Source organism: Brassica oleracea, chromosome C4, assembly GCF_000695525.1.
Source record: "Brassica oleracea var. oleracea cultivar TO1000 chromosome C4, BOL, whole genome shotgun sequence".
Classification (NCBI taxonomy): Eukaryota; Viridiplantae; Streptophyta; class Magnoliopsida; order Brassicales; family Brassicaceae; genus Brassica; species Brassica oleracea.
Window position 1 is genome coordinate 12,400,612 of NC_027751.1, and position 16,384 is coordinate 12,416,995.

At 37.5% G+C, this 16,384-nt stretch overlaps 3 protein-coding genes across 3 annotated transcripts; 1 reads left to right on the forward strand and 2 right to left on the reverse strand.

Moving 5' to 3' along the window:
- Positions 1 to 1,507: 1,507 nt before the first annotated feature.
- Positions 1,508 to 2,777, reverse strand: LOC106340363. Its single transcript, XM_013779247.1, has 3 exons — positions 2,303 to 2,777; positions 2,024 to 2,212; positions 1,508 to 1,869 (listed from the first exon to the last, which is right to left on the reverse strand). The coding sequence occupies exons 1-3, from the start codon at positions 2,591 to 2,593 to the stop codon at positions 1,774 to 1,776; spliced, it is 576 nt and encodes a 191-aa protein (XP_013634701.1). The 5' UTR covers positions 2,594 to 2,777; the 3' UTR covers positions 1,508 to 1,773.
- Positions 2,778 to 2,938: 161 nt separating this feature from the next.
- On the reverse strand, positions 2,939 to 7,733 carry LOC106338146. The gene is made up of 3 exons (XM_013777186.1): positions 7,730 to 7,733; positions 3,282 to 3,361; positions 2,939 to 3,191 (listed from the first exon to the last, which is right to left on the reverse strand). The coding sequence occupies exons 1-3, from the start codon at positions 7,731 to 7,733 to the stop codon at positions 2,961 to 2,963; spliced, it is 315 nt and encodes a 104-aa protein (XP_013632640.1). The 3' UTR covers positions 2,939 to 2,960.
- Positions 7,734 to 9,046: 1,313 nt separating this feature from the next.
- Positions 9,047 to 10,540, forward strand: LOC106338147. Its single transcript, XM_013777187.1, has 2 exons — positions 9,047 to 10,160; positions 10,278 to 10,540. The coding sequence occupies exons 1-2, from the start codon at positions 9,047 to 9,049 to the stop codon at positions 10,538 to 10,540; spliced, it is 1,377 nt and encodes a 458-aa protein (XP_013632641.1).
- The last annotated feature ends 5,844 nt before the right edge of the window (positions 10,541 to 16,384 follow it).

The following is a 16,384-nucleotide window of genomic DNA, read 5'->3' on the forward strand; positions in this document are numbered from 1 at the left end:
ATAGACCAAAATTTGTAACCTTTCAAAAGGGACAGAGAATCATTTCCTGACATCTGCCAAGAAATTAACCAAACCTAAATAGTTAAAACCATAATCAAACACAGAATCATCACAAATCGATAACCTAAACTGATAATCAAAACCTAAACTGATAATTAAACTTAAACATAGACCAAAATTTGTAACCTTTCAAAAGGGACAGAGAATCATTTCCTGACATCTGCCAAGAAATTAACCAAACCTAAATAGTTAAAACCCTAACCAAACACAGAATCATCACTAATCGATAACCTAAACTGCTAAACTGATAATTAAATAGACCAAAATTTGTAACCTTTCAAAAGGGACAGAGCCGGTTCGAGATAATGACGGTGGAAGTCCGGCGAGTATGACGGCGGATGAGGACAGTGAATTTACAAACCACACAAGCACAGCTTACTCTCATCTCTCTGGTTTAATCATCGCATGCTCCCACATTTGTGTTTCTGTATCGAACACCACCATCACATTCTTTGTATTGTCATGATAGCAATATCCAGTTACATATATTTTCCCGTGGATGAAGCCAGTGAATTTACAAACCAAAAGAAGAGGGATGCTTGGGATGGGTTCCACCTTGTGGGTTCTACAATCCATGCAAAACGCATTTGTCGTCATATTTGTATGGTCAATCTCACCAAAAACATATATCCTAGAACCCACTGCCACAAAGCTTGCAGCGTAATACAAAATGGGAAACGTCGAGGGGGCACGAACCAAGCAGTGACTGCCGTTGGCTTTCCGGCAGAGGATATACCAATGGTAAAAATAACAGGAGTTTTTGTCATCGAGGACAACATATAGATAGTCCTCAGTGCAGGCCAACAAGGATCTTCTTGAGTATAGCTCAGCCGAAGCAACGAGTGACCGAAAGTGCTTGGAAACAAGTGAGTGTTGGATGGTCGCATCTTGATAAACGCGCTAAGATGTCGACGATGACATCTTCAGGAAGTGAAGGAAGAGTCAGAGACGACGGTGGTTCTGAGGATTTCTCATCCTCTTCCTTTGTTTTGGAAACCATCGACAATCAGCCAAATCACACAGAGAACACAAACTACAATATAAGCTCCGATCAACAATCACTGCCTGCTGGAACGCAATACCTAATAAGAGTTAATCCCATATGTATATAAGCCTTTTCCACAAGTAAACAATCTTAAATAACCCTTTTCGATAATGTATATCAGATGACAACTTAACTTTACATATGTCCTCTTTTTAAATAAAAACAAATATTTCTTATTTATACTTATTACAATGATATTTATTTCTATTATTTTTATTTATTTCGATTTTAAAGGTTCTTTTGTTAAAGAAAGTTATTTTTCCTGTTGACAGAAAAAAATGTTATTTTCCTTGATGTCTTCCCTTTCTTTTGTATGAATCTTGAATTTGAGTTTTCTTTTGTATATAGAAGAGTCTTGTTTCTAGTTACGTTGAGAAACTTATTGTGAATGTTTGTTTAGCTTTTAGAAGTTCCTTAGAATCCGTCACTCATCACAAAGGAAATTACATTTTTTGGGTTTATTGGCTCTTACACAACTTCTTGAAAACAATCAAGACTCAACAGAATTATCAACAGAAAAGTGAAACAAAAAACAATGAAAATTAAGATAGACACAATAACAAATCAAAATAAAATAAAAGAAAGCAAATACATAATCAAAAGTTGTTTTGGGATAGGTTCCTTCTTCTAGTGCTCTGTCCTTCCTTCATGGTGAATGCATTAGCCTTTCATTTTGAAGTAGATGTCTTGAGAAGATCAAGAACTCCACAACAATTTTTCCACCACGGAGTCGTCTCAGCCCCACACTCACCAGCCAACAAAGGCTGCAACCCACATTATATATATAAATTATTTTATGTATTATATGTTCTTACATATTATGAAATAATAAATATACATTACAATCTCCTACTAAGAGACAATTTAAGTTTTTATTTAGTTTTGAGAATAGAGAGAGTTTTGCTTTAAATCTGTGACCTGATTGTCTGTGGATATAGGAACGTCTCGGCTTGCGACGGTGGTGCTGCTCGATGCACCAGCAACAGCCTTGGTAGCAACGTCAACGATCTTGGAGGAAATATCAGTCTTCTTCTCCTCAAAACCATGAAGCAAGGTGTTGAGTCCTTCAAAACCTTTTGATAAAACATTGTCCATTACCTCTCTTGCCTAAAGACACAAGACCGTAATATTACAATACGTTTTAGCTTTTCGGACAACATAAATGTAAAACGATGTAAGAGTGACAAAAAAACATACCTGTGTTGACACATTAGACACTTTCTCTGGTGCTGCTGCGGCTTCACTCTTGACCGTTTCTGTGGAGGCTGCAACGGTTTCTCCAGCATCGGTTAAAGACCTCTTGACGGTTTCCGCGGAGGCTGCAGCGTTTTCTCCAGCATCGGTTAGAGAGGTCGTCACAGTTTCAGCGGAGGCTGCGACGGTTTTCTGAGCCTCAGTTAGAGAGGCACCGACGGATTCAGCGGTGGCTGTAACAGATTCTTTGGCTTCGTTAAAAGTAGAAGCTGCCTTGTCCAAGAACGATGCCATTTTCTATCTGCCGATGCTGTAATATTTTTTGTGAGAGAGAGGAACATATATTTATATAACAAGCAATTAGAATATTCTCCAAAATGGAGAGGAATGTGAAACCAAGTGAGCTGTTAAGAGGGCCGTTTCAACGCCTCCAGCGAAACAACTAATCAGAATCTCACAACGTGACTTCCTTTATGAATTCTTGATTTTGTTTGACAACAAATTTATTAGCAAAATTTATAACTTATATTGTATCAATCACAGTCAAGAGTATAATAAACATTATATATATAAATTATTTTATGTATTATATGTTCTTACATATTATGAAATAATAAATATACATTACAATCTCCTACTAAGAGACAATTTAAGTTTTTATTTAGTTTTGAGAATAGAGAGAGTTTTGCTTTAAATCTGTGACCTGATTGTCTGTGGATATAGGAACGTCTCGGCTTGCGACGGTGGTGCTGCTCGATGCACCAGCAACAGCCTTGGTAGCAACGTCAACGATCTTGGAGGAAATATCAGTCTTCTTCTCCTCAAAACCATGAAGCAAGGTGTTGAGTCCTTCAAAACCTTTTGATAAAACATTGTCCATTACCTCTCTTGCCTAAAGACACAAGACCGTAATATTACAATACGTTTTAGCTTTTCGGACAACATAAATGTAAAACGATGTAAGAGTGACAAAAAAACATACCTGTGTTGACACATTAGACACTTTCTCTGGTGCTGCTGCGGCTTCACTCTTGACCGTTTCTGTGGAGGCTGCAACGGTTTCTCCAAAATTATTTTAATAGTTTAAATTAAAAAAATTTGATAGAAGATACATTTTTTTTATCAGATCTTTATTATTCAAAATCATTAATTGTCTTATATATTTTATCCACATTAGGCAATTCCGTAATCTTTATTTAAGGAAATAATAAATGACATTAATAATGAATTTATGGTTAGTTTAATAAAAAACTTATTATATAATTAGATAGACCAGCATATTTCTCTAATAATTTTAAGAATCATCTTAGTGATGACATGTGGCTACAAAAAGAAGTTATAATGTTTCACAAATAATATATAGGGGATATTTGAGGAAATGATTGGGTTGCATTATCTATTCAGATGGGTTGATGATTGAGGTATGGAGTTGTCCTACATTAAGTTGCATTGCCAGCTTCTTAATTCACATTACCAACTATAAGACAGCCCCTTTTAGTGCCCCACTTTTTTCTGTTCTTCTTTACGTATATAATGTGAATATTCCAGCAAAGTTTGAAGCCGTATGTCACTACTGTTGCTATACACGGTTGATACATACCATTAATTGTGATTAGCGTGGTGCAAATATTGAATAGTAAATAAAAATTGGTAGGGAAACTATACCCAATCTTCTTAGTACTTAATTGTTTTACAAACTGTTTTTTTTTTCTTCCAAAACTTACAAGTGGAAAAATATAAAATAGAGAAATTCTCTAGAATAATCATTTTTAGTTTATTTTCACAAAAATAGCTTTCAATAAAGAAAATGACAAAAAGACTTTTATTTAGAGATAAATATCATTTATATCCTAAAATTAACTAATCTATACAAGAGTTTAGAGTTAAGAGGTGGAGTTTTGAAGGTGGAGTTTAAATTTAAAAAAATAAAAAAATTAAATTAAAATTTTCAAAATAAAAAGAAACTATTGTGGTTATTTTCTTTTTTGAAGATTTTTTATTTTTTTGAACACTACTTTCATTAAGAAACTTAAACATTCAGACTACAATAGAAAGGGGAGTTGAAGAACTCCACAAACATAAACATTACATCATAAAAGGAAGCTAAGACTCTGAGATAGAGAGACAGTCAATTCAGAGCAAGACTCGAATGCGTCAAAGCAAGACTACGGCACCGCCGAAAACTTGAGATTTAGTCATTTTTGAAGATTATTTTGATGACAAAAAAAATATAAATGATTATTTAATAGAATTGCGTATAAAATATGTTACATTAAAAAGAATATATTTTAGTCTGATATAATGTGAATAAGTCTGAGAAAGAGTTTATATATATATAGAAGTATTTAGGGAAAAAAAGGGTTTATAAAGATGATAATAACTGATTCCAACATATCCAAATCCAACCGCTCTTTTGAATTTGTGCGACTTTAATATTAGGGGGATGTATTCAATTGAGAGTTTCAGGTGATTTGTATTAAAATGACAAATCCACTGTTATTGAAAAATGAATTTTAAAAACTCATTTAAAATCCACTGTTATTGAATTTGACATTTCTTAAAGTACTCTGAAATCCACTGTTATTGAAAATATTTTAAGCTGTGGAGTTTTAAAGTTTTCAGGTGATTTTAGGGTGTTTGGGTATGATTTCTTAGTTAAAAAAATTAAAACTCAAATCCCATAGTTTTAGGTGATATTCTAGAGTAGTTTAACAAAAGTCACTTAAATCTCTGCAACTTATTGAAATCACTTAAGCAGTTGTGGCGGCTGATCGAGAAGCCAAATTCCCTCTTTGCTCGAGTCTTCAAAGGACGGTATTACAGGAATTCTTCACCCCTGGAACCGATTCGCTCATACTCCCCGTCATATGGCTGGAGGAGTATTACTTCTGCTAGATCTCTGGTTTATAAAGGACTAATTAAAAGGGTAGGAACAGGATCATCTATTTCAGTATGGAATGACCCTTGGCTCCCATCCACTCGCCCGAGACCAGCCAACAAAAACCTACATAATAGTTACCCGGACCTCACTGTAGATTATTTCATTAATCAAGAATCACGCACATGGAATGTACAGGCAATTAGGGACTTGGTGGATCCACAAGATGCAAAAATAATTGAGAGTATACCATTGGGCAGAAATCAGTTGGCAGATAGGAATGGATGGCATTTCACAAAAAATGGAAAATATACGGTACAATCAGGATATCAGGTAGAAAGGATTTATCCTGACAAGGAGAAACCACCTGATTTTTATGGCCCTAATGTGGATATCCTTAAGGCATACTGTTGGAAGGTGAGGTGTCCTCCGAAGCTAAAACACTTTCTTTGGCAGCTGGTATCTGGTTGTATAGCGGTGACGAAAACATTAAAAGCACGAGGGATGCAAGGAGACACCTGCTGTGCCAGGTGCGGAGCTCCGGAGGAATCAATAAACCATGTGTTTTTTGAATGTCCTCCAGCACGTCAAGTGTGGGCATTATCCAAGATCCCATCAAATCCAAACATTTTCCCAATTGGCTCTCTTTTTGCTAATATGGATCATCTATTCTGGAGACTTAATCCAAAAATGGTGGATCACCAGTTTGCATGGATATTATGGTATATTTGGAAGGGTCGGAACAACAAAGTGTTCAGTAATTTAGATATGGACCCAAGAGACATGCTGAGATTGGCAGAAGTGGAATCAACATTGTGGGCTGAGGCACAAGTTATTAAAGATCGTAGATTGGTACAGGAAGTACAAGTACGGCCTGATATAGGGACCATAGGACGATGGTGTTTCACGGATGGTTCTTGGAAAGATAAGGATTTTTTTTCAGGACAAGGATGGCATAGCACGCTGCCAGGGTTTGATGGCTTATTGGGAGCACGAAATGTAAGGGCATCCCTCTCACCTCTTCATTCGGAGATGGAGGCATTGATTTGGGCGATGGAATGTATGCGAAATTTAAGGCAGTTTCAGGTTACGTTTGCAACGGATTGTTCTCAACTGGTGAAGATGGTTTCGGAACCAGAGGAATGGCCAGCATTTGAAAGCTACCTGGAAGATATCAAGACTTTGCGACAAAGTTTTGTCAACTCAGAAATTGTTCATGTTCCTAGGACGGAGAACAAAAGGGCGGATAGCTTGGCACGGAGTGCTCGGCAACAACTGTCTTTCGTCGTGCACATGGATGTAGTTTTACCACCTTGGTTTACAGAGTCTACATGAGTCTGTAAATGTTTGCTGTCAAAAAAAAAAAATAAAAAAAAAAAATATTGAAATCATCTAAAACCACATTAAAAATCAAATCACATCAAATGTTTAATTGAATACATCCCCCTTAGTTTCGTTACACCAACTTTTGGTTTATAAAGCACAAATATTTTTCTTTGTGATAATGGGAGTTATGAAAACAGTCTAACTTTTCCTGTATATCAGATCTCCATATTAATTTTGTATTGATGATTTCCGAATTTTTTAAATGTTTAGCCATTTAAAATATAATAACAATATATCGGTTAAAATAATGATATTGGCACTTCCAGAAACGTATTTTTACCTCTTTACTAATCAAGGGCATGAAAAAAAATAGGCGAAGTACTTATTAAGGGCATAAAAGAAATAGGCGAAGCGAAGAAAATAGCTCTCATTTTTCAATGAGTAGAGTAAATTTGCGAGAATTCCACTTGAACACTTATCAAAATGTTACTCCCTCCGTTTGGGAATAGTTGGCATTTTAGTGATTTTTTTGTGTCAATATAATTGACCTTTACGAAGTCCAATGCAAATAATGACAGAAGATGATTTTTCTACCCGTGTATTATTACGTGATTTTTGGCATAATTTTAAATAAATAAATAATCTAAAGCAATTGAAAAGATTAAAATAGAATTTGCAACAGCTTTCTAAATTTTCGTGTAAAATTGTAAAACGTCAGATAAAAAAAATACGGAGAGGGTAGTTTTTAATATTTTTGAAATATAAGAACTTTTTTTTATTAGCTTTGTTATTTTCATGAACGCTGCGACTAGCATCAACAAATTACACTTATCAACCATGGCGGACACAACATCCGTGAAACAATGTCAACTTGGCTTTTAGTCGTGCGGTAATCAGCAAAGAGTGAAACGGACGCTGGAAATTTTAGCGTCAGCTACGTTTCACTTTTTCAGTCGCACGGTATTAAACAAAGAGTGAAACGGGTACTTTAATCTTTGGTTCCGTCAAATTTGGCTCCGTCGTAGTGTTTTTTTCTGACGTTGACGCTGATAGCAGCGTCTGTGAAAAGAACAGAGGTGGCCTGAAAAAACAATTGTTGAAAAACTGGCCGGGGGAGTCTCTCATCATTGGTAATGGTTTTAGGCCCGAGCGTTCTTCGGTTTCGATTTGATTCTTTTGATTTTCGGTTTGGTTTGGGCTTTTTACTGGTATAGGCACATATTTACCCATCCGGTGTAGCCCATAATTCACTCTATGTCTATTATTGTAAATTCCAATTTTGCCCCTTCACTTGATATCATTTTCGCTCTTTTTTCAGTCGGCGGCATAAACCCGACGTCAGTTATGTGATAAGTCCAGGGGCTGAGCTTATCTGTGTAGAACAGAAAGGGGAGAAGATTGAGGAAGAGCAAGGTAGAAGAGAAGATAGAGAGGAAGAAATTAGGGATTGAACCCGTTTTGATTTGATGATCGTAATTCGATAGATGTTTCTTACAACGATGGTGATTACATATAGTGCATAAAAGGCTTAAAAATTAATAAGAGTAAAGGCCCATTAATCTTCAACGTGCACTACAAGAAAACGTGGGAGTAACGACTACGATTTACGACTACAAATGTGTAGTCGTAAATTACTTTCGACTTTACGACTAAGTTACAACTACCTGAATGTTCGTCGTAACTTAGACGTAATTTTGCTACTAATAGTTCTCATCGTATATTGGTCGTAAATTAACTTCTCGTTTACGACTACACTTTCATGTAGTCGTAAATATACGACTAAGAAACATCGACGATGTACCATCTGATTAACGACCAATTTACGAGGAATGCAGTTGCACATTGGTGGTTACGTTATTATCAAACGTAAATTCGTTGTAAACCTACCAAAATCAAAATTTCCCTATAAATATGATCTTCTCCCTCATTCTTAAGATGCACAAAAAAAAACGAGAAAGAGTAAAAAAAACAATGTCCTGTCTAGAAATATCTATGAGTTTCGGAGTTGGATGTATGCGCATAAAGATTCAAGCGGAAGAGTAACAGAAGAATTTCTCAACGGAGCAGAGATGTTCATGAAACACGCTGGACAGACGTCTTTCACACTAGAAACGGGTAAAATGTTTTCTCCCTGTCGTAAATGCAATAATACCAAGTTTGCTGCTAATGAAACGGTTTGGAAACATAAAGTAAATAGATGATTTACTCCACATTACTATATCTGGTTTAACCACGGAGAAGCTGATAATAGGAATGAAGCTAGTAGTAGTAATCAGGTTGAAAATGTTCGTAACAGAGAGGAACCACATTTACCTTCTGAAAGTTGTAACCTTCAAGAAAATCATATGGTAGATCATGATAGGATGCATGATATGGTTACAGATGCATTTTGAGAAACAAGATCAGTAATAGAGGAGGTAGAAAATGTAGAGGGGCCTAATTTGGATGCAAAAAGATTTTATGAGATGCTAGCAGCAGCTAATGAGCCAATTTATAAAGGTTGTAGAGAAGGTCTTTCTAAATTATCATTGGCAGCTAGGATGATGAATATCAAAACTGATCATAACGTACCTGAAGTTTGTATGGATGCATGGGCTGAGTTGTTTAAAGAGTATTTGCCTGAAGATAATCAGTGTGCTGAATCTTATTATGAGATTCAGAAACTGGTTCATAGCTTTGGTTTACCTTCGGAGATGATTGATGTGTGTATAGACAACTGTATGATATACTGGGAAGAAAATGCAGAATTGTTAGAGTGTAAATTTTGCAAGAATCGATGTAAACCGCAAGGACGTGGGCGGAATAGGGTGCCGTACCAGCGGATGTGGTACTTACCTATCAAGGATAGACTGAAGAGATTATATCAATCTGAAAAGATGGCAGCAGCGATGAGATGGCATGCAGAACATACTCAGAAGGAAGGCGAAATCAATCATCCCTCTGATGCAAAAGCGTGGAAACACTTGAATTCGGTGTACCCTGATTTTGCAAGCAACCCCCGCAATGTTTATCTTGGGCTCTGCACAGATGGCTTTAGTCCATTTGGAATGTCTGGAAGACAATATTCGCTTTGGCCAGTTTTCTTAACGCCATACAACCTTCCACCAGAGATGTGTATGGGAAAGGAATTGCTTTTCATGAGTATATTGATACCTGGCCCAAAGCATCCGAAGAGGTCCCTTGATGTTTTTCTACAGCCTTTGATAGAAGAATTGAAGGAATTATGGTCAACAGGCGTGCAGACATATGATTGTTCAACAAGAACAAACTTTACAATGCGAGCAGTTGTTTTGTGGACCATTAGTGACTTTCCTGCATACGGGATGTTGTCAGGTTGGATGACGCATGGAAGGCTATCTTGTCCTTATCGTATGGGAAGCACAGACGCATTTCAGCTGAAAAATGGTAGGAAGACGTCCTGGTTTGATTGTCATCGGAGATTTCTTCCCATTAATCATTCGTACCGAAGGAACAAGAAATTGTTTCAGTCAAAAAGGGTTGTACGAGACACTGCTCCGCCATATTTATCTGGAGAGGAAATCGAGAAGGATATTGATTACTATGGTGCACAAGACACAGTCAAGAAAGGGGGTAATTGGCATACTACTGCAAATATATCTGCTGGTTACGAGACACAGCATAATTGGCACAAGAAGAGTATATTTTGGGAACTTCCATATTGGAAAAATTTACTTTTACGCCACAATCTTGATGTGATGCATATAGAGAAGAACTTCTTTGACAACATCATCAATACATAGTTGAACGTCCCAGGGAAGACAAAAGATAACAAGAACTCAAGGTTGCATTTGCCTGCATTATGTTCTAGGATTGAGCTGCATATTAGAAACGATGGGAAAATTCTGGTTCCCATTTTCAGATTGTCAGCAGAAGCAAAAGCAGTGTTGTTCAAGTGGGTGGCATCAGATGTGAAGTTTTCTGATGAATATGTTTCAAATCTATCAAGATGTGTTGATCAGCAGGGACAAAAGTTTTCAGGGATGAAGAGCCATGACTGTCATGTGTTTATGCAATGACTTCTACCATTTTCATTTGCGGAGTTGCCTCCAAAAAATGTTCACGAGGCACTTGCAGGTAACAAATAAAGNGTAACAAATAAAGCTATTATTACTTCTTCTTGGAAAAAAACTTATGAAAAGTATCTTACGTTGGCTTGTACATTTGCAGGCATCAGAAATTTTTTCAGAGATCTTAGCGTACGCACCTTAACTGTAGATGTCATCAAACAACTTCATGAGAATATCCCGATCTTGATGTGCAACTTGGAGAAGATTTTTCCTCCGTCATTTTTTGACGTCATGGAACATTTAGTTTTGAATGGGAAAGCAAAAAATCTGGCTAGGGTGGAAGGTTCAATAGTTGCTGGGAGTTTGAATGAGGAAACATCTCACTTCACGTCGTCCTACTTTGGGTCCCAAGTCGTACTACTTTGTCCCAAGTCCGAACACGGAAAACGACTACGAGCAGATATGATGATGGTGATGTTATGCCGACATATATTGTTGAAGATGTTCCAGACATATTCTGTCAGATTGGACGTCTAGGTGGGAAATTGAAAGAAGTTTGGTGGTCGAGTGAAGATGATGCTCACAGTGCCCACACATATATACTTCTTAACTGCGAGGAGATTGAGGCATTTGAAAGGTAATTAAAATTAATTTGGCCGTTACATATTTTTACCATATATATATATATATATATAGTACTCTTTAATGATATATATATTAGCATAAAACAGCGATTTCGTTGTTTGACCCCACCGTCAATGGAGGTGTTCGGTATAGCAAGTTTGGAGTTGTTGATATAAATGCTACACGGAGGTACAACAAATTTGAACCCTACATATTGGCATCTCAAGCAGACCAAGTTTGTTTTATTCCATATCCGAGGATTAGACAATCTGGAATATCTTGGTTAGCCGCTATAAAAGTTACACCTCGGGGTCGAGTCTTGACTGATGAGCAACCACCTTTACAACAAGATACCATAAATGAAGTAGAAGTACCAGAGCAAGCTACAAATGATATCTTACTTGTTGATCCATACAACCAGGGATATGAAGAACTTCCAGACGATGCAACAGACGAAGCCCACGAAGATGAATTTGAAGAAAACGATGAAGTGGATGATGTTTCTGATGATGAGTGATCGAGTTTCTATTGTATTATTAAACACTTTGTATTACATATAATATTTATATAACTTATCCGATCATGTTTGTTCAATTAGGATGTTTGAGGTTTGGGGTTTGGGGTTTGAAAGTGTACAACTTATGATGTTTGTGATTTGGGGTTTGGGGTTTTGGTTTTAGGGTTAAAATAAAAACCGAAGCTAATTAGTCGTAAATTACGACTCTCTTACGACTAGTCTAAAAGATAACGAAGCTAAGTAGTCATAAATTACTACTCTTTTACGACTAGTCTAAAAGATAACGAAGCTAAGTAGTCGTTAACTACTACTAATTTACGACTAATATAAAAGGTATTGAAGCTAAGTAGTCGAAAATTACGGCTCCGTTACAACTAGTCTAAAAGATAAAGAAGCTAATTAGTCGTTAACTACTTCTAATTTACGACTAAATGAAAATGAGACGAGGCTTGTTAGTCGTAAAGCCTCTGGCAGTTTCCTATAAAAGCTCACCACTTTGCTCCCCAAATCAAACACCTTAGGTTTTGAATTAGTTTAGGATGGAATTAGTTTAGGAGGGAGTTAGATTATGATCAAATTATAGTAGGTTTAGATTATTTTTATATAATAAATTTGAATTGCTTATAACCATGTATTTTTTATGTTTGTTTTTTCAGATTGACGATATTGCTATGGCTAGCGGTAGACAGAGACTTAGGAACCTTACGCCTAGAAACTCTTACGCGAGTAACTTTCTTCCATAGTCGGATCCTTCGGCTTCTACTTCCGGCACTGCATCAGGCCAAGAGAATGTGCCTGATAGCCAATATGCCGATCCGTATGTGCCTCCACAGGCATATGACCCTGAAGCTTACTATCCGCGGTTCGATAACCCTGCTCAATTCTTTCCCCAGCACGATGATCCTCCACAGCAGCCTCGGAATGAGCAGCATCATCCTCCACACCATCCTCAGCAGCAGTCCACCGCACCCGAAGCTGCTCCGGCTCCTGCAGCAGCTCCGGCTCCTGCAGCAGCTCCGGCTCCCGCAGCTGCTCCGGCTCCTGCTTTTATTCATCCAGATTTGATGGTGCCACCGAATGCACCATATGCAAGATATACAGTGGAAGACCTTCTCCAGATGCTGGAACGAGAAGGTTTACGAATCATCAACCCAGATCGACCACCCCACACTTATTGGTAATTTTTAATTTATTAAAGTTTTAATTGCATTTAAATATACTAATTATACAATTGCTCTAAATATATGTATTCTTTCAAATTTTGTAGGTTTTCGACGGACAATTGTGTGGGACAGAGCGTTAAATATATCATCAGGACAAACTTCCGGGAAGTGCATCCGAACTGTTCTCTTACACGTGACCACGTTCGGAGGACTTGGTTCAAATGCTTCGCGGTTAGTTTTAAATATCATTTTTTATTGTTTATTTTAAAAAATAATTATTAATTTAATTTAATTTTTTTTATTGTAGCAAAAATGAAATTGGTCCATTGATGTCAACGAAAAGGTGAAGGAAGAGTTCTACAAAAAGGTGATGGCTCGCCTAAAGAACATTGTTGGTGATTGGAAGGAGAAGTGGAGGGTTTTGGGGGACAACGCAAAAGAAGCATACCTCAGCAATGACGTTTGGAAGGGCTTGAAGGCTTATTGGAATTTGCCGAAGTCAGTTCAGAGGTCTCTCACTTGCTCTACGGCTCGGTTGACCCGCGATGATGATGGTAACTTGCTAGTACCTCATACTTCCGGACAGATTCCACACGCTGGGAGGGCACTACAAATTGTAAGTCTTCGATCTTTCTTAATTTTTATTAAATATATATTAATTGACTATTTATTTAATGCGTGAGTTTAATTTAAAATTTTTTTTATACATGCTGCCCAAGAAGACGCACCACCATCTCTGGCCCGAATTTACAAGACGCCACACCAGCATTCTGATGGCACCTTCTCGCATCCTCGAGCAGAGAGGATCTACAACACTGTTGAGGCTCGCATCAAGGAGGTCCAGACTCAGTTGAGCAGGTTAAAAATTTGATCTCTTAAATATATATGTTTATTTACATTTTTTATTCTTTAAGTTATTTTTACATATGTACTAATTAAATATCTATTTATTAATTGAAGGTTGCCCCAAAGAAAAAAAGACGTATTATCGGGATCGGGTCTGTCAACGATGTCCCGAGGGCAAGAGCTGAACACGCTGCAAGAATGGAAGAAGAATCTTCTCTCCGTAGGGATTTGACTGCGGCCAAAGAAGTCATAGCTGACCACAGGGACAAATTTGTATTTATGGCAAATATGTTCGATTTGATGATAGAGACAACCCCAAACATCAACCCGGCTCTTGCCTCTAGGTGGCAGTCTCTACGTCCGAGCTTTGTCCCCGAGCCCACTCCGGCAGAGCAAGCAGATTTAGAGCGACGTGCGGATGAACATAGCTCCGGCCTCTTCGACGAAATAAACCTTAACACTTAGTTTTTTCGGTTTTAGTTAATTAGTATTATGAATGTTTTATATTATGGATACTATTATGTTTCTGAATGTTAGATATTTTCTTTTAATCTTATCAAATTTTAAAAATTAAAATCAAAATAAATTTAAATATTTGATTTTAATTAATATATTAAATTCGTAATCAAATACAAAATTCTAAAATAAATAAATAAAAGGGTTAATTTACGACCAATGAACATCTAACGTCGATGTAAAGTAGTCGTTATATTACGACAAAAAAACATCAACATAGAAGCAAATTGGTCGTAAGTTTACGACCTATATACATCTAATTTGCGAGACGTAAATGTGCATCACATGTAAGACTAATACTTTTACGTTGAACTTACGACTAATTTACTTAGTCGTACATTTACGTCTGCTTTACGACTAAAGATTTTAGTCGTAACTTTACGACCAATGTGCCTCGAATAATTATTTACGACTAGCTTCTAACGACCAATTGTTTTTCAAAGCTTTTTGGTCGTAAAGCCTATATTACGACCAATAGGCTACTAATACTGTAGTCGTTAAGGTCCTGTTTTCTTGTAGTGGTGGCGCATTTGTAGACTTATCAATACTTCCCGGTTGAACAACAAGGTTGAGAGCTATAGCCCTTTCCTTTGATAGTATCCCCCATGATCTGTATTGCTCAGACAGACATATATCCGGTGGTCTCGGTGAATGGAACCAGACACTAGTGAAGTTCAGAGTCCATATACAATCTCCTACTACTGAGACAACTCCTTTAATGTGTATGTCAACCACCTGTAACGTCACTATCGATAGGCTTTCTATAGCAAACTCCATAGCAAGAGAGTCATCAAGTAGATCAGACGTTTGAGAACCCGTCACTCTCACGCCCTTAGTGTTTTTCAGAGATATGACATACATGTTTATCCAAGCCCTGGATTCAGCTTCAAAAACTGCAGACAACAACTCAAACACTGGCCAAAATGTAGCTAACACAGTAACAAGCAACTGAATATGCACATCTCGGTTTTCACATCCCATGACACTGCTATCAGCTTTGACAATATATGGATCATTGGAAAGTGGGGGTGAACTGGATTTCTTAGTGGGCAGTTCTATGATTTGACGCTTCACCATTAAATCAGCTTCAAACATCATCTCAAGACAAACTCCCACTTCCTTCACTTCAGCTTCCAAAATCTTTGCAATAATCAATTTCAGCAGCCCATATAACTCTTTAAGTATGAATCCTCTTTCTGTCTCTCACTGAGCCACGCCTTTCTTGAGCAACCATCTCTTCCAGTCTTGTTTCTAGTAACCTCCTCGCTCTCTAACGTTTCAGTATCATTGTTCATCTTCCTACAGTAGCTGAATAATGACCCTGGTGGCCTTGGTGATTGAAACGTTCCATGTGTACAGGCTGAAAGTAGTAGTGGTGTGTTGTATCTCTGTTGTTGCTTCACAATCTTCTCACCATAGAACTTCAGTGTACTCCCCGGTAGACTAACAGCATTGTCTTCGAGGCTCCAAAAGCCAAAAACTGAAACAGTGATCACATCTCCATAACTTGAAAGGCTTTTCTGACTCCCTAGAATTCTTGTAACACTTAGAACAACCACCCACTTGACCTTATTTTCAGAATTTGTGTGAACGTCCATAACATAAATTCTCCTATACTCAGCAATCCACAACTTCTCAGCTATAACACTGCTATAGCTCTTGTTTTCTTCAACCACTAGAACTCCAGGATTCCACACACGGTTGCCATCGACGTTAGGATACTGGCTACCAGCACCACCACCTTCACAATAACTGTCAACTACTCTCAAACACTCAGCTTGACCAAAATTTGATTCCTTAGCCCACGTCTCCATTGACTTTTTAACCATATGAATGGATTGCTTCTGGTCCGTAATTTCTATCTCAAACTCCCATGTATCTTCCTGCATATCATCATGACCCCAAGGATATAAACCAATCTCAAATTCTCCACTGCCCTTTGATGTAAGGTGCTCTTTTCCCGCAGCTCGTTGTTCTCGTCCATCTGTTCTTACACCTAAGAACATCCTTGCACCTTTCATATGACTCATAGATTCAGCCCTGGTGGAAGAGACTATGTCTTTTCTCGATAACCTGCGTTTCCTCACCTTATAGTTCCACTCCTAAACCTGAGATCTTCGAACTTCTACCGTCTCAGGAAGCATCACGCTCACAGCAGAAACAATGATTTTGGCCTTATAGCCTGCT